General features: G+C 60.3%; 1 protein-coding gene across 26 annotated transcripts; it reads left to right on the plus strand.

The window, feature by feature from the left end:
• Positions 1 to 1,383: 1,383 nt before the first annotated feature.
• Positions 1,384 to 21,386, plus strand: TNNT3 (troponin T3, fast skeletal type). Of its 26 annotated transcripts, none has more exons than XM_033206320.1 (18): positions 1,404 to 1,506; positions 4,598 to 4,632; positions 4,787 to 4,800; positions 5,291 to 5,308; positions 6,833 to 6,850; positions 7,007 to 7,027; positions 8,272 to 8,292; positions 8,510 to 8,524; positions 10,810 to 10,833; positions 11,497 to 11,515; positions 14,116 to 14,161; positions 16,391 to 16,507; positions 16,601 to 16,678; positions 16,974 to 17,087; positions 17,302 to 17,411; positions 17,555 to 17,645; positions 18,913 to 18,953; positions 21,118 to 21,386. In XM_033206320.1, exons 2-18 carry the CDS (start codon positions 4,616 to 4,618, stop codon positions 21,170 to 21,172), a joined length of 819 nt encoding a protein of 272 aa, XP_033062211.1. In that variant the 5' UTR covers positions 1,404 to 1,506; positions 4,598 to 4,615; the 3' UTR covers positions 21,173 to 21,386. The 26 variants fall into 26 exon arrangements, with proteins under 26 accessions (XP_033062224.1, XP_033062231.1, XP_033062230.1 ...); XM_033206319.1 differs by lacking the exon at positions 18,913 to 18,953 and adding an exon at positions 19,644 to 19,684 and having other exon boundaries at positions 1,406 to 1,506; XM_033206326.1 differs by lacking the exon at positions 10,810 to 10,833 and having other exon boundaries at positions 1,405 to 1,506.
• The last annotated feature ends 2,010 nt before the right edge of the window (positions 21,387 to 23,396 follow it).

Consider the following 23,396-nt stretch of genomic DNA (forward strand, 5'->3'; position numbering starts at 1 on the left):
ACGTTCCCAGCAACTCCAGCTTCAAGAGCCTTCCCAGTGCCCAGCACTCAGGGGGAGGCAGGCAGGGGACGGGCCCTGTCCTTTGAAATGGCAGCCTTGTCGTGTGACCTTAGACACACACTGCCTGTCCCTGGGCTCTGCAGCCTCACTCTTCCATGGAGAGGTGAAATGAGGTGCCAACCGCAGCCTTCCAGAAGGCCCCCGGCCTGGCCCCCGGCACTGTGAGCCCCTGTGCATTGACCTGATGTCCCTGACTCTGAGCCTGGGGAGGACAGGGACCTCGTCTGTGCCTCTCGGGACTCACCCCTGTCCTGGGCGCTGGCCAAGAAGGAACCAACCTGTGCCTAAACCAGAGAGTTCCACAGATACCGCCGCCCACGCTCAGCCTGTGGGGTCTGAGGGGAGTAAGGGGGCGGGTCAGGGTGCCAGACTGCTCTCCCCTACCTGTTGCCTCAGTTTCCCTGATCCAAGAGGCAGGGCCATCCAAGCTGGTGGCCTCACTGGCCAGCATAAGGGTCATCAGAGGCAGGAAGGGTGTCTGCTAGTCGGACGGTGCCACCTGGAGTCCTGAGGAAAGAAAGCCAGACTCCACATGCCACCATGAGCCTGTGGGAGATGCCGGCACAGATGGTAACAGCCACTGAGAGTGCCCAGGGTCCCGGGGCCCCGGGGTGAGAGAGGGCCTAGAGGGAGGACCCAGACCATCACCCAGCAAACTCCAGATGTGGCTCCCTCCGATGGCACCAGCCCCACGAAAAGTATGGCAGACTCGGACTGCAGCCAGCCTGGCCATGTCCCTCGCCCGCTTATTGTGTGGGCCCCAGTGGCGTCCACCTGGGGAAGCACAGCTGACTTCTAAGGGGGTCTCAGATGGGATGGGGGCCTGGCCTCAGTTTCATGGGGGGTGTCCCAGGCCTCAGGCTGCTTCCTCCCCTAGGAGAGACAGCAAAGGGCCTGGGGCATTGGGCTGGGTAGCGGGACGGAACCCTGGCTGTGCAGACCCTCTTCCTGGACAAAGGTTTACTCCCACAGAACATCCCAGAAAGAAGGGGCAGGGGAATGGGAAACTGGGCAGCCCAGCTCTGGTGACCCCCACACCAGTTTGGCCCAAAGAGAGCCTCGGCTTTGTGCCCCAGGGCCACCCAACACCTTCCTCCTCCCTCCTCGGCCCATCCAGAATGTACCCGCTGCTGGAAGTAAAAATAGCAGCTGACACCTCCTGGAGGCGGAGGGAGGACCTTGCCTCCTTCTCCAAGCACGTCCTCTGCATCCTGGCCTCCTTCATCCTCCTCCTCTGGCTATTCCTATACTTGGTAAGGGGCCTGCACGGGCACAGCCCCCCCACCCCCCGCTGACTCCACACACACCCCGGCCACCCAGCCACTGGCCAATGGGCTGCTGGGAAGATCAAATGTCACTATAACACAAGGGTGTAAGCCGGGCGCCAGTGCCTGCAGCCGGTCCTGTCCACAGGGAGCTCCAGCCCTTCTCACACTCAACCCGCAGGTGGGTATGGGCAGGAACGGCCACCCAGGGCTGGGGCCGATGGGGCCTCCTGCGTGCGGGTGGACAGCCCCTTGTTCCAGGGACACTCTGGGGTCCTGGGGCACCGAGGTCCCAGGCCGTGTGGTGCGGAGCATCTCAACTTGAAGCATCGTGGCTCCGAGCCCCCAGGTGGCTGCTCCAGGGTCCGGAGAGTGTGGGATGCGGACACAGTGGTGTGATGGTCTCTGCACCGGGAGGATGCAGAAGAAGGCAGAGTGTGGAAGGCCGGGAGGGGAGAAGTCGGGGCTTAGGGACGCCCAGTGCTAGGGAGTGGCCTGAAAGCAGGAGGCAGAGAGGCGTGGGATGTGAGTGGCAGGGAAGAGGCCATGCAGGGGCGCTGCCAGGGCTTAGGTTGCCGGCTTGCAGCTGCCATGCAGACATTTGCCTGGGCCCGTCCTGGCCTTGCCATGTTGCCCTCGCACCTGGGCCTCCAACACCGCCATTTTGTAGAGACGAAAACAAGGACAGGAGGCCAGGGGCTCATGTATGGCCAGCCCAGGACTGTGTCAGGGCAGGGACATCTAAAGCCCTCACAGTCTTGGAGGCCAGTGTCTGGAGGTGCAGGACAGAAGTGAACAGGGGCTGGACTGGGGCAGGACGTGGCATGAATGAGGGGCTGGGCTTCACGGCGTCCCCCTGGCTGGAGGCTGGAGGAGCTGGTGCTCCTAAGAGCCCCCACCTACCCTCCCTGCCCTGGACACGGTCCCCCTGACTTGTGCCGTCTGATCAGGCCTTGGGCGCCCCTCCTGAAGTCCATGGCAAACATGCGGCAAGGCATAGGTTGGCTGGCTGGACAGCAGGTCTGGGGGCATGGTCAGGACCACAGCAAGCAAGGGGCAGTGGTTCCTGCCTCCCCATCCCACCCTGGCCCCGTCACCTCCGAAGGAGGGAAGGGTGACGTGTGTGCCTAAGGAACCTGACCGCATAGGTTATTTTCATGCAGCCCCTCTGAGGCAGGCACTAACTGGACACCTGCTTTGCTTCTCAGCTGTTGAAATGCTGTCCCTTGCCCCCACCACATCCCTGCCACCAGCCCCTTCCCCAAAGAGGGGCGATGACACAGGCCATACTGGGGGGAACAGAACAGCCTTGTGTTGCTTCCAGGCGCTCAGCAGAAAACCAGGTGCCTCAGTTTCCCCACTTGAAGAGTGGGCCTTTCCCACCTCACGTCGGTGGGCCTTGAGGTCACCCTGCCTGGGGGTGTCGGGGCACCCATATGACTCTGGCCTGGGGGGACAGGAGGGAAATATGAGGAGCTGGGGAGGGCCTGGGTGCCCGAGGGTGAGGGGGCCACTGCGGGCCAAGGAGGGCTGGGCTGTCACACCTGCCTCACCCACGTCTTGGGTTTCTGGGCAGAAATGTCTTGCCTATTTCTGGACACCTCAGCTGCCACTGGCTCCTTATAAATAACCCATTCCAGGCGAGGGCCACGCCGCCCCCATCTTGCAGTAGTCGACAGGTGTCAGCCCGGCCAGGGTCAGGGGTGGGCACAGCAGGGCGGGGCCAGGCTCCGTTCCCTCCTTTCACTGACCCTCCTCCATACAGAGGGTGGCCCTAGAGGAGGCTGTGGGGTTCGGGACCTGAAGCAGCTAGGGGGACAGCACGAGGGGTCGGCGGTGGGCAGCCCAGGACTGGGTCACGCCGGGGCCCTGGACAACACTGGCTGGTGGGGTTGAGGACGGAGGAGAGCCTGGCCCAGCCGTGGCAGTTGCAAGAGGCTTAACCTGAGGGGCAGCAGAGTTCAGGAAGAGATTCTGGGATAGGAAAAAGCGGCCCCCGTTGCCTGGAAGACAGCTATCTGCTGGGTAATTTTGCATGGAGCTTAAGTTGCTCTGGGAAAATTAACATTCTTGACAAAGGGTTTGGAAAACGGTTTCCCACCTCAGCAAGGCAACGTGGATGCATTTTTAGCTGATGAACGTGTGTTTTTCTTATACAGCACTCCCAGGGGGGAGTGTAACTATTGTCTTCGAGTGATCTGTACTGTGTTGTAATGAACTTTGTTTTCTAAAACCCCGGCCAACATGCCGGTGCAGCTGCTCAGAGCCTCCCCAGGCCTGGCCGCCCGGTGTGCATGGTGGCCAGCTCACAGAGAGATGGTCCCCAGCATGCTGGCCTGGAGCCACCGCCGCACATGGACAGGGCAGCCAGTCCCGGGCATGGAGCTTCCCTGAACAGCGATCCGAGCACCACCCCCGGCTGGGGAAAGCGGCCACTGGGAGGGAAATGGGGGGGCTTCTCAGTGGGCTCCTGCAGTCCAAGTGTGCCTTGCTCAGAGCCTGGCTCGGGGGGTGCACGGGAAGCAGCCCAGACCCAACCCAATGTGCTCTGGGGCTCAGCCTCAGTGTCTTCAGGAGACAGGGGTGACAAGACAGAACAGCTTCCCTGCTCTGTGATCTTGGAGGAGGGGTCCTCAGAAGGATGTGGTGGGCACACCAGGGACTCCGAGCACCCCATAGGAAAACAGGCACAGAAGGGAGCTTTCGGCTCACATAGGGAAGAGGGGTTCTCATGGGGAGTGGTAGGCTGAGCAGATTACCCATCTTGGGAAGCCAGCCTCGGTCATCCAGGGGCTCGCAGGGAGACCCCGCCCACACCCACTGGGCAGAGAATACCCAGAGATAGGTTTTAGCTCCATCAGCAGGACTTTTCCCGTGTCCAGAGCGGGCTGGACGGCACACGCCCTGCATTCTGGATGACCCTCCTCAGGGGACGCTGTGGAGAGGATGTCTGCCCTGGGTGGGGGTGGATGCCACGACCTTCCAACATCCCGTCCAACTCCAAGATTCCAAGCTCCAGGCTGGAGCCAAGGCAGGAAGAGGGGACAGAGTCCGGGGCGCCAAGGGCTGGGAGGGGCCAGGAGCCCTGGAGGAAGGGGGGGCCCAAAGAGGTGGACTCGTCCAAGGCCAGAGCTGGCCCCCAAACCCTGCACGCAGTCTCCCCACAGCACTGCTCCAAGAGTCCATCCCCCACCCTACGCTCAGGCAGCTCCGAACTCTCTTTCCATCCTCTCTCTCTCTCTCTCTCTCTCTCTCTCAATCTCTCTCTGCAGAAACCACCCACCTTCACCATGTCTGACGAGGAAGTGTGAGTACCCAGCTGGTGGCTGCCCCCCGCCCAGCTCGGGACCCTGGCCCCTTGGCTTCTGTGGGCCTGGAGCATGCCCTAACTTGCACAAGTCCAAGCAGAGCCCAGCCTCACCACCTCTCTCCTTCTTTCTCTCTCTTTCCCTGCCCCACAGTGAACAGGTGGAGGGTAAGTATAACCCATTTTCCTTCTACTTCCTGCTCTAGAAGGAAGGGTCGCACCTGGGCAGGGGCTGGACTGTGCGTACCACGTGTCCCCTCAGCAGCCCTACATTGGCTGCATGCCACGGGTGCCTTATGAGTGACCCTCGGAAAACAGTTGTCCGACTGGGGGCCTCGAGGGTCTTTTCCCTGACGGGTGGCCACACAGTCCTGAGGGGCCTGCAGGTCAGGCTCTGGGTCTTGTCTCTCTGCCTCTTTCATGCCCACTGTGGGACGTGGGCATCCAGGACCCCACCAAAAGCCACCATCATCACCAGAGCCTCTGCCTTCCTCAGCACCTCCTCTGGGCCCGAGGACCCCCAATTCCACACCCTTGGCCAGGGGGAGTCACTGGCCTGTCTAGGGCTAGGACACACCGGCCTCTCCTCCTCCTCCTCCTCCCTTCACGGGCGGCCCCTTCTAACGTGGTTCCCCTCTTTTGTTCTGTCCCAATGCAGAGCAGTACGAAGAAGAAGGTAATTCTGGCAAGCGCTGGAAGCCCCCAGCCCCTCCTTAGAACTTAACCCCCTCCCCGTGTAGCACTCACAGAACCCCCTCCCTAGGCTGCTCCAGGCTGCCTTGAGCTTATCAATCAACCATCCATCTCTCTCATCATTAGTCATTAACAATCACCATTCATCACTAATTAATGATGAATGAGGCCGTCACTTAATTAATGATGCATGAGCCAGTAAATCATCACTAACCCCGTCTCTTTAATTGATTAATATGCACTCCTGATCCTTCATTTATCCTTCATCCTCCGTGTGCCGTGGTGTGTGGGGTTGGCTGGGGCTGGTCATGAAGGCCTCACTCTCGTTAACACCGGGTGCCCCACCATGCCCAGTGCTGCTGTCTCTCAGCCTCTCTCTCTCTGTCTGCCCTCCCGGCATCTCAGAGTCTCTCCATCTCTCTTCAGTTCCTTTCCACATCTCTCTTGGCACCCTGGGCTCTCTGTGTGCCTGTTTATCTCTCAGCTTCTCTCTGTCTCTGTATCTTTCAGCCTCTTGGTCTCTGTCTCTCCTTGCCTCTCTCTCTCAGTCTCTGTCTCTCTTGGCCTCTCTGTCCCCATTTCTCCACCTCCATCTCCATCTCTGTCTCTCTGTATCTCCATCCCTCCGTACCACCCCCCTACTCTGTGCTGTAACCCTGGGTGGAGCCTGGAGACCCCTCCCTGTGCTGGCCAGGTGTGGTCTTTGGGCGTCTCCATCATGCCCGGGCAGGCGTGGGCGGGCGTGGGCGCACCTGGGAACCGTGCGGGGCGGCAGTTCTCAGGCCGACGATGCTGCCCCGGAATCCCTGGCACCCGCTCAACTGGGAGCACGTTCACGAAACCTTAACAGACAGGGCTGTCCTGTGAGGAGTCCTAAGTGCTATGTTTTGAAAATATTTTGAAAACACTTGGCTACCCTAACAACGTCAGCAAAACATTTCTTTTTCTCCCGAAAAGGTGGAAAGACTCATTTCTGCGAGGGAACGATGGCCCTGGGGAGCCATCTTTTCTCTTGGGGCAGCCACGTGGTAGGCTGGGAGGCCACGGAAGGGTCTTCATGCGACATGTCTCCAAAGACCCCTCGGTGCCAGCCTTGTTTCCGGGCGCACTCAGAGCCGGGGCTTCCCACAAGTCCTGTGGGTTTTGTCCCTGTCCTCACTTGCGTCACCTGCAAAGCAGGACTTAGCAAGGGCCTCTGTGCACAAATGCCTCCAGGCATGGGAATCCCTGGCCCCCGGGGTAGGAGGGACCTCAGAACCCCTCTCAGGGGCCGGGCCCAGCCCAGCTGACAGTGACCAGCTCTGCTGGTGGGACTCCGTGCTCCTCAGGCTGGCCAGAGATGCAGGACTGACCCCCATCTTTCACCCCAGCCAAGCGAGCCCCAGGCCCTCTTCTCCCGGCCAGCCGGCCTCCTGTCCTTGCGGCCTGAGTACACTCTAATCACCGTCTCTGTTCCCTCTCTCCCCCAACTCCGCCTTCTTCTGCTCCTGGCTTCTCCGGCTCTCAGAGGAAGCCCAGGAGGAAGGTAAGTGGGGTCCAAGGCCCCAGCCCCCATGCCCACTCCCCAGCCTTCCTGCCCCACCCGACATTGACCTCCACCCTGCCTCTAAGGATTGCCGTGTGCCCCTGTCTAACCCTCTCCTCTCTCCCCCTGCCACCTGCAACCCCCGGCTCTCCTCAGCTGCAGAAGTCCATGAGGAAGGTATGAGGACTTCTGGTCCCCATGTGGGGCCCGGGGCCTGGCTGGAGCCCACGTGGGGGTGGGGGAGAGGGTGGGGAAGCCACGAGGTACCAGCCAGCCAAGGGGCCTCCACATGTGGCCCTAATGTAACCCACTAACCACGGCCAATGCTTGACCGGAGAGGGCGTGGGGTTTCGAGGGTGGACCCCCTTCCCCACAGCCTCCCAGGCAGCAGGGCCAGGGACTCCCCAGGCAGGTACAGGCTGGGCTGCTGGTTGGCAGGGCATCCCCAAGCATGGGGCAGAGGGGACACATAGGCCCACCCTAGTCCTCCACCCCAGGGTGAGCAGCCGAGAGCCCGTGGCGGTGTTGAGCCCTGGGCCTGGCCAGGACCCCCCGCCACATCTTGGGACACCACAGAGTGAGGGGAGAGAAAGCAGCTGGGGGCAGAACCCTGCAGCCTGGCATACTCAGCTCCCTCGTGCGCGTGCCCTCGCCAGCCCCCAGGCCTGCTGTGAGACCCTTGAGGTGCACCCAGGCTGGGGGCAGACGGGAGGGCTGGGTTCCATGCCCAGATCAGCAGGCAGAGCCATCATTGGTGCCCAGGGCTGCCAGCACCCTAGGAGGGAAGAAAGAATCCCATCAGGGAAAGAAAGAGTGGGCCTCCAGCTTTGGGATGGCAGGAAGTGGGGGTCCTGGGGATGACAGGAAGTGGACCTCCAGCTTTGGGATGGCAGGAAGTGGGTGTCCTGGGGATGACAGGAAGTGGGCCTCCAGCTTTGGGATGGCAGGAAGTGGGGGTCCTGGGGATGCCTTCCATGGCCCATCTGTGGCTCTGCCTCCCAGGGCTACCAGCACTGCCTTTGTGGGCCCCTGAGGCCGCCTGGCCAGGCTACAACCTTGCCCATGGGCCTTGGTGCCCCGGCCAGAGGCACAGACCCCCTTCCGGGGTCACCCCAGGACAGACGGGATGGGGGCAAAGGAAGGCCCAGCCCCAGTACCGAGTCTTCTCTACCAAGGGCTAGAGCCACAGATCACCTCAGTTTCCCCACCTGGGGTGCTCCCAGATGCTGACAGCAGGGTCTGGGGACATGGGACTGGTGTGGTGGCCGTGCCTGGGCTAACTCTGACCGTGTCTTGCTCGATCCCCGCACGCGCCCCACCCTCGGCCTCGAGTGGCGACGGGCCGCTTTTCCATTAACCTCGGACCCTTCTCCTTTGACCTCTGACCCGCGGCTTTGCCTCTTGTTCCATGGCCTCCTTAGCCCATGAAGTTCATGAACCAGGTACGTGCATGACTTCAATGCCACATGGGCACATGTGGCCATGTCGGGGGTGCAGGACCCAAGAAGGAACAAGAGGGGCCGCATAACCCTGCACAGCCTGGACTGCTCGCCCCACCACCTCAGCCCTGCCAACACCCCCTTTCTCTGTGCTGCCATCGCTCACACTGGTTCTCTCTCCCTCCCGCCCTTTCTGCCTACCATGATGCTGCTTCTGCAGAGGAAGTTCAAGAAGGTATGCTGGTGCTCCCCAGCCTCCAGGCCAGAGCCCCCATCCTCCCTTCCGTCCTCTCTCACTTCCTCCCTCTTGACCACTCCTTGTGACATTTACTACCAACAACTGAACCGATTCTGGCCTCTGGGCTGGGGACAGAGTGAGGACCCCGGCTTAGGACGGGCTGGTCAATGGGGCGCAGGCTTCCTCTGGATGGATTCTATAGCCTGGGGACAACGAGGCTCTTCCTGGGCTGACAACAGGAAGGTGGGAGGTGGGGGTGGCCAGCCTTGAGGGCGAGGCAGAGCACGCCTTGGGAGGACTGTGCTGGGGTCCACTGGGACCCTCTGGATCCACCAGGGTGGGGTGGGAAGAGCGCGGGAGAGGCCTCCACTCTGCTCCAGTTAGCAAGCCAGAAGTAGGAAGGTAGGGAGGGGTGAGGTGGAAGGGAGGGTGGAGGGGCAAGTGGAGTGAAGCAGAAAGGCAGGCTGAGGCCCAAGGTGGGGACGCTGGGGACCCGGAACAGCCGGGGGCCATGCGTGCAAAGGCGCAGCCAGGTCACAGCATCCCACCCATTGCCTGGGCCCGAGCCAGACACACCCGGAGTGAGGAGGCCCCCTGGGTGGGCCTGGCCTCCCTGGCAGTGGGGCTGGCCATACCCCTGGGTGGAGGTCAGAGAGCTGCACATTCAAGTCAGGGGCCCCAGCTGGGGAGCGCTTCTCAGCTCCCCCCACTCACGGGCTGTGGAGCTGCGGGGCTCCTCCCTGCTGGGCCTGAGCTCTTGCATGACTCGAGCCTCAGAGAGGCCCCTGGACAAGAAGGGACATGCTAGGAGGGGGATGGGACTCCAGCCGTGCAGGGAGGTGTCCAGGAGATGGCCTATGGGGGTGACAGGGTCGCTGGGTCACTCTGGAACCAGCACTGAGGCCAGTGGACAGACAGACAGACAGACAGCAGGGGAGGGTGGAGCAGGAGCAGAGGAGGCAGGGCCGCAGGACAGCTTTGCTGTTTGGCAGTGTGGTCGCTCCCCACAAGCGCTCAGCCTCCCACCCGACCTCACCCTCCTCCCTGGCTGGCCTTCCCACCCGGGGGGGCTCCTCAGCCACGCAATGCGTCCAGCAAAATCCCTAAGTCAGGGAGGCCGGGGCCAGCAGCCCATTCATCATCCTCACCACGCCGTTCCTTCAGGGCCCTTGGCCAGGCTGTGGCACTCAGGATGCCCCACCGCTCACTCCCGGTGCACACGCCCCCCAAGGCGTCTGGAACGGGTGACCTCAGGCCCACTTGCAAAATCAAGAGTGCTGGCGGGCTCTCTGGTGGGGGTTCCCAGGCAACTGAGGTATCTGCCAGCAAGGAGGACTCAAGGACCAGTGCACTCCAGGCCAGGCACTGGCAAGGCAGGACCCCCACCCCCCGGGCCCAGGACTGCTGGCCTTAGCCAAGTGCAGGGGACAGCACTGGGCCAGACTCGGAGGGCCGAGGGCATCGCGTGTCAACGGCCTTGCTGCTACCTAAGGCCCAGAGCAGGGACTGAAGGAACAGGATGGGCGGGTGCCGCTACGCCAGCAGCAGACCCCCCTCCTGGGCCCCAGCCAGGCCAGGCCAGCCAGGTCCACCCCAGGGTCCAGGAGCCGAGTGCATCCTAAAGGAAGCCGCCCGTTACTAGGGTGGCCAGGGCAGGCCAGGCAGGCCCCAGAGAAGCCAGTGAGAGGTAGCAGGGGGGTCCCAGAGGGGCCCAGTCTCAGGACAGCAGCCATGTGGCAGTCAGACGGCAGGCCCCAGGGAGGTCAGGGGTGAGCACGCCTGGGCTCCCGGCCTGTGGATGGGGGCTGCGGTGGACATTCTGGGCTCAGGCAGGGGCTCCTGGGGCTGAGACCAGCAAGGAGTTAGACATCACGTTGCCGACAGAGGCTCCTGAGGCCTGAGGGCTGTAGTCATTCCATGGCCTGCTGGGTTCCACCCAGCAACACTGCCTTTACAGGCAGGGGTCAGGCTCCAGGAAGCACCAAGCGAAGGAGCTGCACCCACCCCGGCTGCAATGCCCTCTTGGTGGGGAGGCTCTTAGATTCCAAGGTTGGCCCTGCCAGACCCAAGAGGACAGACCGGGGAGACAGATGAGACCCATTGCTCTTAGCCCCCCACGTTGCCCCTTGACACTTGTAGGCTCCCATAGGCACACCCTGGGGAAGACAGGGTCGGAGTGAGGGGGTGGGCCCCTTGCCCGCCACAGGCCCCTTGCCCACTGCTCCCGCAGCTGCGCTGGCTTTTCTCTTGCATGTGTGCTTGTGCCTTTTGCCACCTGGAAGACACCGCAGAGGAGGACGCGGAAGGTAAGGGCCCGTCGCCGCCGCGGGAGGTGCAGGACCCTGGCTCTAGCCGACGCGAGGGAAAGAGGACGGGCTGGGATCCCTCGCTGCCCTGCCTCCCTCTCCCTCTGTCCTCTTTCTCTTCCCCTCGCACGGGGGCCTCAGAGGGCCAGGCCTTGCTGCTCCGCACGGTGCTGCTGGGGTCGGGCTGCCAGGGCCTCGCGGGTGCCACCGCTCCAAGCTTCTGCCACACAGTGGAGGGGGAGTAAGCGGGACCAGCCAGCAGTGCCAGAGCCCGGGCAGAGCGCCCCCTCCCCTTTCTCCCGAGCCCCTTTCCTCCCCATCTTCTTTCCGGGCCTCTGTCCTCTTTCCTCCGTCTCCTCCCTTCCCAGACTTCAAGGATGCTGCCTGTCTCGCTCCTATTTCTTCCCTGCCTCTTCCTCACCCTTCCTCCTGGCCCCAGGCCCTGAGTTCTTCCCCTCTGACCCTGCCAGGGGCTTTTGCAGGCCTAGAGCAGAAACAGGACCCTCTTGTTTCTGGGGGTTGGGGGCACACCCAGCTGAAAAGGACAGCAGCTTTCAGCGAGGGGGACCCCAGGGCCCCAGGCGACCCCGTCTCACCCAGGCTGTCTCTCTCCCTCTCCCCACGCCGGTGTCCCTCTTCCCACGCTGGTGCTGTGCGGACCAGAGGAGAAACCAAGACTCAAGTGAGTGTGGGGTGGGGCCGGCCAAGTGAGTGTGGGGTCCTGGCAGGCCCAGCGCCGAGTGTGTTCTGGGGAGGGGGCAGCCAAGTGAGTGTGGCGCCCAGTGAGTGTGCTCCATGGTGGGGGTGGAGGAGCGGGCCAGGGCCAGATGCCTGGAGCCTGCATTCGGAGGGATGCTCAGAGCACAGGGTGGGAGGGATGAGGGTCACCTGGGAGATGGGCTTGGGAGGCCCAGCAGGGTGTGATTTTGCACGGGGTCATTCGGGGCAGACAAAGAGGGCTTCCTGCAGGAGGAGGCTACTGAAGCAGAAGAAGGGAGGAGAGGTGGGTGGGAGAGAGTCAAAGAAGGAAGGCAGGGTGCAGGGTGCAGGGAGTTGGGCCACCACAACACCTCATGGCCTTCGGGGGGCCACATCATGCCCTGCCATACTTCGAGGACTCCCAGAGCCCTAGATGTGAAAATCGACAAGAAAGGGAGTCCAGAAGTGGAGAAAGGTGGGAGACTCCCCCCAGAAACCCACTGCAGAATGACACCTTGACCGTGTCCAAAATCGCTCACCGTGCAGGGGCCCCTGTCCCCCTTTGGGGCAGAACTCGGAGAATCTTGTCCTCATGGCACCTGCTTGTGAGCACTTCACGGGTTTGATTTTTTTACTGCAGCTCTTCTGACTTTTCTGCTTTTGATCAGTGCTCACAAGCTGCAGCACTCGCTACGTGATTCGCCCTTTTATCTCGAGGGCTCTTGCCTGCGTTCTGCTCTGTGCGAGGTGGAATCTCAGTGTCTTAACACACACTCACTGTTGGTTCCCACTTGGGGAGCACTGCAGATTCTCAGAAGAGGGAGAACATCTGAAGGGTACAGCCGGCATATTCCCATCCTTTGCACTGTATTTTTCAGTGATTTTAAGTACAGTAATGCCAGATCACGAGATATTTTCTCATTTTAGAAAAATTGTTTGTGTTTTCATTATGAAAATAAAACACCTCATGAAAGAAAATTTGGAAAATATATAAAAGTCAAATGAAGAAAAAACGTCATCTATAATTCTCCCACCCAGCCAGCCAGACTGTGGAAAAGAGCAGAAAGAACTAAAAAGCCTTATTTCTTCCTTTTTTCCATGCATAGCGCTTGGAAAAAAAGATTTAAAGTCGGCCCTGTTTTTCAAACATCATACCGTCTCTGCAGCTTTGAATTCTGCTTTTTTAAAATTTAGCACTATTCATAAGTATTTTTCCATGTTTTTACACAGTCTTCTTAAATATTTTGAATGGCCACATAATATTCCATCAATTGGACAAACCGTAATTTTCCTAACCATTCCCCTATTGCAGGCTTTCCCCAATATTTTACTATCATAAATAACGCCGGTTGGAAAGCGTTTTCTGTCTTTAGGGTTATTTCCGTAGGCCACGTTCCCAGAACTGGAATTACTGGGTCAAAGAGTATGAATGTTCTTAAGGCTTTGACATCCACTGCCAAATTGCTTTCCACAAGGGCCTGGCCAACACCGTCTCCTACGTGGGATGTGAGCGGGTCTGTGTCCCACACCCTCCTCACCCAGGGACAGGAACGTGCTTTTACATCGCAGCCTCTGATGGATGAGAAACGGCACCTCATGGTTGTTTGGCTTTGTGCCCTAACAGTCACTCGGGGCCAACATTTCCCTGACTTTGGGATGGGTCGCCTTTTCTCTGAGAACTCATAGCCATGACCATTGCTCATTTGTCTCCTGGTGGAAGAATCTCTGTGTTTTCTTAGTCATCAGTTTGCATAAGGATATAAGTCTTCTCTGTATTTGCTGAAAATATTTTTTTAGTCTTTTTTTTTTTTGCCTTTCCATTTTCCGTGTTTTTTTTTTTTTTTTTTTTTCACATACATAAGTTTCTCATTTGTGTGGCGTCATCTGGCCTTCTTTCCCTTAGAGGCACCTTCTGGTGCTTCTGAGCCCAGGAAACCCTTTCCTGCTCCAGTTTTTGATTGATATTTAGCTCCACTTTCTTCTATGGTTTGTTGGAAAAAAATTGTTGTTGTTTTAACTCTTTGCTGCATCTGGAATGTATTGGTGAGAGGAGGGGACTGCACACCCAGCCGGAGAGGGGGCCTCGCTTCCCCTTCAGACTGCTTTCTTCCCAGCCCCCTCTCCTCCTTCCTTGGGCTGCCAGAGAGAAAGATGAAAGAGGGGCTGGGGAAAGGCACAGGCTCGCAGTGGCTGTTCCTGCCCAGGGAGGTCACCGCCACCCACAGTGGCTGTAGCTTCTCACCCGACCTGGCTGCGTCTGTTTATCTGTTTGAGAAGGAAATGGAGGTGCCCTCCTGGTAGCTGGGGTGCAGCGACACTGGCAACGGCCAGAAGCCGAAAGGCAGATGGCAGCGCTGAAAGCTAAAGCATTCTTGAGGGTCTCAAGCCACTCTCAGGACGGTGGGCTACAAACCTTGTAAGAATAAAGCTGGGGCAAACATGCCGCTTGGCGGGGCACCCTCGGCTAGGGGCCAGAGCAGGAGGGCACCAGGGTCAGTAGGGGCCAGTAGGGAAAGCGCCAGGCTGACCCTCTGGGGTGGGTTCCTGGGTCTCTGCTCATGGGCCTCTCTGTCTCCTCTTCAGACTCACTGCTCCTAAGATCCCAGAAGGGGAGAAAGTGGACTTCGATGTAAGTTTACAGGACTCTGGTCAACATGGCCACGATTTCCCCACACCCCAGCTTTTGGGCTCCAGGCCAGGCCTCAGATGGTCACTTCCTCCCAAGCAGCCAGAGCTGGGGCCTCCTGGGTCCGGGCAATTCTATCATAACTTATTCCTAGACCAGAGGAAACCCCTCTAAAACTAAACTTCTCTCTTCCCTTCTCCTCTATCTATCCTTCTATCCATCCATCCACCCACGCACATGAGCTCTACCCATTCACCTACCCACCCATCCACTCACCCATGCACCCACCCATCCACCCATCTATCCATCCATCCATCCCTCCATCCATCCATCCACCCAACCATCCATCCATCCATCCATCCCTCCATCCATCCACCCATCCACTCACCCATCCACCCACCCATCCACCCAACCATCCGTCCAAACGTCCGTCCATCCATCCATCCATCCATCCATCCATCCCACTCATTCATCTACTCATCCATCCATCGATCCATGTATCATCCACTCACCCATCCACCCACCCATCCACCCAATCATCTATCCATCCATCCATCCACTCACCCATCCACCCACCCATCCACCCAACCATCCGTCCATCCATCCATCCACTCACCCATGCACCCACCCATCCACCCAACCATCTATCCATCCATCCATCCATCCATCCATCCATCCATCCCACTCATTCATCTACCATCCATCCATCCATCCATCCATCCATCATCCACTCACCCATCCACCCACCCATCCACCCAACCATCTATCCATCCACCCATCCACTCACCCATGCACCCACCCATCCACCCAACCATCCATCCATCCATCCATCCCTCCATCCATCCACCCATCCACCCACCCATCCATCCATCCATCCATCCATCCATCCATCCACTCACCCATCCACCCACCCATCCACCCAACCATCCGTCCATCCATCCATCCATCCATCCCACTCATTCATCTACTCATCCATCCATCGATCCATGTATATCCACTCACCCATCCACCCACCCATCCACCAACCATCTATCCATCCATCCATCCACTCACCCATCCACCACCCATCCACCAACCATCCGTCCATCCATCCATCCACTCACCCATCCACCCACCCATCCACCCAACCATCTATCCATCCATCCATCCATCCATCCATCCCACTCATTCATCTACTCATCCATCCATCGATCCATGTATCATCCACTCACCCATCCACCCACCCATCCACCCAACCATCTATCCATCCATCCATCCACTCACCCATGCACCCACCCATCCACCCAACCATCTATCCATCCATCCATCCACTCACCCATCCATCCACTCACCCATCCACCCAACCATCTATCCACCCACCCATCCATCCACTCACCCATCCACCCACTCACCCATCCACCCAACCATCCGTCCATCCATCCATCCACCCAACCATCTATCCATCCATCCATCCATCCACCCACCCACCCATCCACCCACCCATCCACCCACCCATCCACCCAACCATCCACCCAACCATCCACCCACGCATCCATCCATCCATCCATCCATCCATCCATCCATCCCACTCATTCATCTACTCATCCATCCATCGATCCATGTATCATCCACTCACTCATGCAACCATCCACTCATCCACCCTCCCACCCACCCACCCATTCACCCATTCATCCTCCCATCCACCCACCCATCTATCCACCCACCCAGCCACTCACCCACCATCCACACATCCTCTACCATTAATCCACATATCCATCCCTCTACCCATCTACCTATCCATCCATTCATCCATCCACCCAGTCATCTGTCTCCATCCTCTCTCACTCATCCACCCATCCATCAGTTCATCTGTTCACATGCCTATCTATTTATCCAACAATTTCTCTCACTCAGCAGTCTTCTCTCTGCCAGGCCCATGCAGGGCATCTCTGAGGATGATGACAGAGCCAAGTCAGGGCCAGTTCATCCTAAGGATGCTGAGGACCTTATGGCTGGGCACCATCCCTGCTCTGTAGCTCAGAAATCAGGCCACCCTTGGCCCCTATGAGGATAGCAGCTGTGGCAATGTGTAGAAGGCAAAACATTCCTTGCCACTTGCCATTTTCATGGTGGCCAAGGGATTCAGGGCTTATCTGCTGGGGCAAGGGAAAGGGCCTCTTGCTGCAAGGCAGGCCAGGCAGGGCAGGGGTTGGGGAGAGGGGTGGGGCTGACGCCCACTGCCCCTGCCCACAGGACATCCAGAAGAAGCGTCAGAACAAAGACCTAATGGAGCTCCAGGCCCTCATCGACAGCCACTTTGAAGCCCGGAAGAAGGAGGAGGAAGAGCTGGTCGCTCTCAAGGAGAGAATCGTGAGTGGGGCAGTTCAGGCTGCAGCAGGGGCTGGTGGACACCCTCGGAGGACCTGGGGACAGGGCTAAGCAGACGCACTTCTCTGGCCGCAGGAGAAGCGCCGTGCGGAGAGAGCGGAGCAGCAGAGGATTCGTGCAGAGAAGGAGAGGGAGCGCCAGAACAGACTGGCGGTGAGGAGGGCACCATCCCTACCACTGTCTCATCAGCGAATGAACCCCAGGCCCAGAGAAATGCAGGGGACCGAGGCCTTCCTCCTCCTGGGGTTCCCATTGTCACTGGCCAATGATCAGAGCCACTGGCTAAGTCCCCCATGCCCTGCAGAACCCCTTGCAAGACAACAAATCCTGGCCAAGACCTGGAGCTTCCTTCCAGATAGTTCTAAGCCCAGGGTGGGTCCCTAAAGCCTGCCCAGAAAGCACAGCCCTCTCTCCACCCCTGAGCGTCTTGGGGATGGGGTCTCCACAGGAGGAAAAGGCCAGAAGGGAGGAGGAGGATGCCAAGAGGAGGGCAGAGGACGACCTGAAGAAGAAGAAAGCTCTGTCTTCCATGGGAGCCAACTACAGCAGCTACCTGGCCAAGGTGCGTGCGCTGCTGGGAGCACGGTGGCAGCCTTCCGTGTGGGCTGTGCTCTCCCACGTGCCGCTGCTGGGAGCATGGTGGCAGCCTTCCATGTGGGCTGCGCCCTGCGCCCTCCCGCGTGCCGCTGCTGGGAGCATGGTGGCAGCCTTCCCTGTGGGCTGCGTCCTGCGCCCTCCTGAAACCAAGCCCCTCTCTTTGGACTTTTCCCCTCCAGGCTGACCAGAAGAGAGGCAAGAAGCAGACGGCCCGTGAAATGAAGAAGAAGATTCTTGCTGAGAGACGCAAGCCGCTCAACATCGACCACCTCAGTGAAGACAAACTGAGGTGAGGGGTGGCTGCTGCGGGGCTGCCGACTGCTCCCCAAGCCGCCAAGGACTGTGCGCCTCAGTGGCTGGAGGAGGACTCCAGGGCCCCGGCCCTGCCTTTGGGGCTTATTCAACAAAGCCTCCCCGCTTCCTCTGCCCCAGGGACAAAGCCAAGGAGCTCTGGGAGACCCTGCACCAGCTGGAGACTGACAAGTTCGAGTTTGGGGAGAAGTTGAAACGCCAAAAATATGATGTGAGTCCTGGCACCTCCGGCCCTGGGGCCCTAGCAGCTTTCACCCACCAGCCAGAGCAGCCACTCCCTGCGTCCCTGGCAAACTCTGGACCTGCCCATCGCAGGGCCCTGGGCCCTGAGAGGCCCACACAGGCTGCCGCCACTGACCCCTGGCTGAGGCTGCTCTCCTGCTGGGGACTGTGGCCAGAGCCCGTCCTCCTGGCTGGCCACGCAGCACCCTGAGCGATGAACCTGACCCCTGTGGGCAGCCTTTGTCACCCCTGCCATGAGGACTGTCATGGCAGAGCAGCCATGGCCGAGTGGACTCAGGGTTCATTTTCTGAACCCCTTTAAGCTTAAAGAAAGTCCCCATCATCACCGAGCTCAGGCCCGGGGCACCGAGGCCGTCCGGTGTGGGGCGTCCTTTCCACAAAGCCTCCTCCGCAAACCCAGGCTCTGGCTTCCACCAGGGCCCCAGACATCTGCTTCCTCGGGGCAGGCAGAGAGGGGTGACACGCTGCACCTGCGGCTGGAAAAGGGGGCCTGAGACTGTGCCCCTCCGGGAAGGAGCAGAGCCCCCATCCCATGCAGGCATTATCGCTGCAGGCAAAGCTGGGGCTGAGGAAGGCAGCCTGCCTGGGTGGCCTCAGGGGCTGGGTTGCAATGTGGCAGCTAGGATGGAGGCCGAGCTGCTTCCCACCCTCCCAAACACCCGTGTGGGCTCCAGGGGCGAGGGGCGCAGCCGTGGGTGACCTGTGTGCTCGGGGTGAATGCAGACACTCCAGCATCACCATCAAGGACACGATGTCCACCCTCCAGCACCGCCAGAGGCCCCAGGGGAGAGCAGCCTGCCCACGGGGCCTGTGCTCCACTCGGGTGCAGGGGGTGCGGGACGACCCATCCAAGCCAGCCAGGCAAATCCGAGCACCTTCTCAGGGGCTCTGGGCATGCCACCTGTTCCACCCGAGTTTCCACGAGCTCCCCTCCGACAGAAGCAGGATGATTACACTCCCTCCCAGAGCTGTCCCCAGGGGTCCAGGCACGGGGGATGGCCCTACTTCACCCTCGAGGCTCTCCCAGAGGGGCTGGCCCTGAGATGGGCCTCACTGCACAGGGCCCAGGCTGTGTTCCCAGAGCGGAGTCAGGGACCCACTGGCTCTGGATAGACGTGGCCACAGCGGGTCTCTAGGGACTGCAGAGCCTGGAGGGCCATCACCAGGCCAAGCTAGCCCACAGCTTTGATGCCTCAGCCGCCCATCCAGCCTTGTACCCATCTTGGTCTTTCTAGATCATGAATGTCCGGGCCAGAGTGCAGATGCTGGCCAAGTTGTAAGTAGCCGGGTCCACCCTGGGCCAGGCCCGTGGGTGTGCGCTGCACGGTGAGGTGAACCTCTCGCATGGCAAAAACCTGGGTCGCTCAGGATGCTGGTGGCAGGGGGCCTGGAGCCTTCCTCCTGCCCCCGCTCTCCCCTGGGGCCTGCAGCCGGGGGCTTCCCAGTGGCCGCTGCCCTGTTGGCAAGCGAGGAAGGGCCCCCACCTTCCCAGGAGCTCCGCCTCAAGCCGGCAGCGGCCACGGAGTGCCCCCGGGTGCAGGCAGGAGGGCAGGAGCGGCTGGCCCAGGAGCTCAGAGCTCAGCAGTTGAAGGGAGCTGGAGCTGGGAAGGAGGGGTCCGCAGGCCTCACCTGCACCCTCCCCACCCCCTCATCCATGCTCCGTGCCCCCTGCCCCACATCCTGCCGCAGGCTGAAGGTAAGTGGCCAGCTACGGGCTGCTGTGTGTGGCAGTCCAGGCCAGTACAGGTTGGCGAGAGTAAGTCTACGCACGAGCCCGAGGGCCAAGGGACAGTGTCCCCCTGCACAAGGAGCCAGGAGACAGTAAGGGAGCCGAGGAGCCCTCGTGGGGGCCCAGCAGCCCTGGGTCGCCCAGCCCAGCCCACCCTGCGGTGGAGACGGGCCTTCACCCAGGACACGCAGGCCTGGCCCTTGGGTCGTCGCAGTGAGTCACTCATGTTGTTCACAGATCACCACGCTCAGAAGCCGCATCGACCAGGCCCAGAAGCAGTGAGTAGCCCTGCTGTCCTCACTCCACGCTGGGCACAGGGGCCCTCCGGGCCGGCCGCTGTCACCAGTACCTAACAAGGGCCGGTGGTGGCCGGCCTGGGCAGGCAGTAACGAGACTAACCCGGCCAGGCCACCCAGGCCAGCATGCACAGGCCTGTGGCCAGGGACCCGGAGCCTCCTCCCTCTCCTGCACGCAGGGGAGCCCTGGGGGATGGCAGAGTCAGGAGGAGGGAACCCAATGGGGCTTGCTTGTCACGCCCTCGCCCCAAGTCTGGCACTGGCTGCAGGGAGAGGGCAGCCAGGGGACCCCTAGAAGGGGCTGCTTGGGTGGCCTTTGGTGTAGCCAACCTGGGCCCCGGGGTATCTGCCAGTGTCCCACCCTCCAAGGGGACCTAGGACAGGGAATTAAGCAGCCAGGTCTTCATCACCAGCCCCTCTGTGACGCTGGGCAAAATCATGGACTCTTCAGGAGGGTGACGCCTCGTCCATCAAATCGTGTCCCGGGGGGCTGTGGGATCCCTTGGCACAGCTACTTGACCACCCGCACGGGGCTGCACCCAGGGTGCCCCCGGCAACGCCACACTGGGGATCCTGTCACTGAGCCCAGCTGTGCGGCCAGTTCCATTTCTCCAAGGACCGCGGTGTTTGGGGGCTACTTGGAGTCTCATTGTTTTCTGGGATTCCTCTCCCTCCTCCTGTAGCCCTGGCTTCCCTGTGGCGCCCAGGGCAGGCTCCTCCCTGGTGCACGCGACCTCACCGTCTCCCTGTTGTGCCATCAGGGGTCGTTGCAGGCCCCTCTGAGGGCGGGCAGTCGGCGTGGTGTGCATGTGCCTGCGTGTGTGCACGTGTGCATGTGCTGAGGGTGCTCAGGAACGTGTGTGAGGGCACGGCCTTTGCCAGCCAGGCGTCCTGCTGAGCAGCTGCGTCTGAAAGGGGCTGGCCTCGCGGGCCGGAGCACTCCTGTCCTTCTCCTGCCACCATCCCTCACCCGAACCGCTCCTCCTGGCTCTCGGCCACATGAAGGCCTCAGACAAACGGGGCAGGTTCCTGGGACTGCCACCCCTCAGAGGCCACCGTCTGGAGGGGCAAGGGCTCTTTCGAGGCCAAGTGAAAGGATTATCATTATCTGCCAAGACAGTCTTCCCAAGCTCGGGGTCTGTCTGCAGTGGCACCTCAGGCAAGGAAGGAAGGACAAAGGGAGGGTGCCCTGGGCTCACATGCCAGCCCCCTAACCACACTAATGACCTAGGCCCGCCAGGCACAGGTGAGTGGGCACTGCCTGGACTGAAGCTGGGTGTGTGCTGAGAGCTTGGGCCGGGCCTGTGCCCGGAGAGCAGCGTGGGGTCGGGCTGAGCGTCCACCCGGAGTGGAGGACCAGGAGCGGCACGGCCAGAGGTCCTGACCCTCAAGGATCACTTGCTTCCCATTTGCAGCAGCAAGAAGGCTGGGACCCCAGCCAAGGGCAAAGTCGGCGGGCGCTGGAAGTAGAGAGGACAGGAAGGCCCCTCGAGGCAGAGACCCTCCGCCCTCGTGCACACCAGGGCCGCCCGTGGGACTCCACATCCTCCAGCCCCCACAATCCTGTCAGGGGCTCCCTGACAATCCTGGGGGTGAAGAGGCCATCCCAGGGCACCCCCCGCATCTCTGTCCTTGCTGCCTCTATCCCCTGGGGCCTGTGAATAAAGCCGCAGACCCCCCTCCACGGTGTGCACTTGCTTCTGCATGGGGGGCCCTGGGGGACACGGGGGGGATGCGGGTAGCGGCTAGCCAAGGGCACAGCGTCCTGGCCATCCGCGGGGCCAGCTCAGGAGGGCACTGGCCAGCACGTGCCACCTGTTACTATGGCCAGGGTGGTGCCTGGATGCCCATCAGATGCTGCCCACGGCTTTTCCCTCTAAAACGCAGGCCCCATCCCCGCCCGCCCGAGCCTGTAGGACCCTCCGCTCTCCACTTCCCTGGGGTCTTTGTGCAGGAGGGATCTGCAGGCCACACCCCCAGCCCCAGACCCCGTCCCTCTGTGCCAGCTGTCAATCCATTGGGGACAGAGAAACTTTGCCTCGGGAGGGGGTGATGGAGGAGGGCAGGGCTGCAAGGAAGACTTCGCCACCCCCCAGAAAGGTGAAGGCAGGCGGGAGCGGCTCCCGCGTGAGGGGCGCACCCCAGGCCCTGGTGGGGACAGAACAGTGCGGGAGAGCGCACTCCCAGCAGACAGCAGGCAGGGGAGACAGACGGCCTTCTCCAGCACGCAGGACAGCAGAGCGCATGCGGGTCGTAAATCTGAAAATCCTGACCAGAGAGAATTATGGAAAATATAAATCACAGAAATTGGATCAAGACGCAGAGACTTGTACAGCAAAATATTCACAGAGGAAGGTTTGGAGTCCAGAACGGGCCCCAGAAAGACTCCGGGGCGGGCGGCCACATCTGGGAGTTCTGCTGCTGGGGAAGGGGGCCAAGGAGGGAAGGATGGGGGAGCAGCCCAGCAAGGCCTCCTCAGTCTGTGATGGGGATGGGGACAAGGCCAGGACCTGGAGGACAACACAGAACCTCCAGATAGCATCACACGTGTGCAGACCCCGCAACACACACACACACATATCACCCCCCACAACACACACACACACCTCACCCCCCACACCACAATCACCCCCCACAATACACACACATCACCCCCCACAATACACACACATCACCCCCCACAACACACACACACAGAAACATCACCCCCAACACACACACACACACATCACCCCAACACAGACACATCACCCCCCCAACACAGACACACACAGAAACATCATCCCCCACACACACACACACATCACCCCCCACAACACACACACATCACCCCCACACACACATCACCCCCCACAACACACACACACACATCACCCCCCCAACACAGACACATCACCCCCCAGAACACACACACACATCACCCTCCACAACACACACACACCACCCCCAACATACACACATCACCCCCAACACACATACATCACCCCCAACACACACACAAACATCACCCCCAACATACACACACATCACCCCCAACACACACACACACATCACCTCCCCCAACACACACACGTCACCCCCCCAACACACACATCACCCCCCACAACACACACCACACACAGACACATCACCCCCAACATACACACACATCACCCCCAACATACACACATCACCCCCCACAACACACACACATCACCCCCAACACACACATCACCCCCCACAACACACACCACATCACCCCCAAAACACACACACAGAAACATCATCCCCCACAACACACATCACCCCCGACACACACACAAACACCCCGACACACACACAAAAACATCACCCCCCCACAATACACACACACATCACCCTCCACAACACACACACATCACCCCCAACACACACACATCACCCCCCACAACACACACACACAGAAATATCACCTCCAACACACACAAACATCAACTCCCACAACACACACACACACATACGCAAAAACATCACCCCCCCACAACACACACACACAGAAACATCCCAGGAGCGTGACCCCACACACAACACACACAGACACACACACAACAACGTCATCCCAGGTGTGTGACCCCACAACACACACCAATGTACACCGTCAGCCTGCACCCGCACAGCAGGCCTGCACGCGGGAGTCTCAGCTGCACTGTGCCCGACGAGGCGTGTTCACTGGGTA

Source organism: Trachypithecus francoisi, unplaced genomic scaffold, assembly GCF_009764315.1.
Source record: "Trachypithecus francoisi isolate TF-2019V2 unplaced genomic scaffold, Tfra_2.0 Lachesis_group8, whole genome shotgun sequence".
NCBI lineage: Eukaryota > Metazoa > Chordata > Mammalia > Primates > Cercopithecidae > Trachypithecus > Trachypithecus francoisi.

Excerpts from the sequence above, each read along its gene's own strand:
- TNNT3 (XM_033206320.1), top strand. Across the intron at positions 16,679-16,973 it reads AGCGCCAGAACAGACTGGCG|GAGGAAAAGGCCAGAAGGGA; the intron begins GTGAGGAGGGCA and ends GGGTCTCCACAG. Across the intron at positions 18,954-21,117 it reads GTGCAGATGCTGGCCAAGTT|CAGCAAGAAGGCTGGGACCC; the intron begins GTAAGTAGCCGG and ends TCCCATTTGCAG.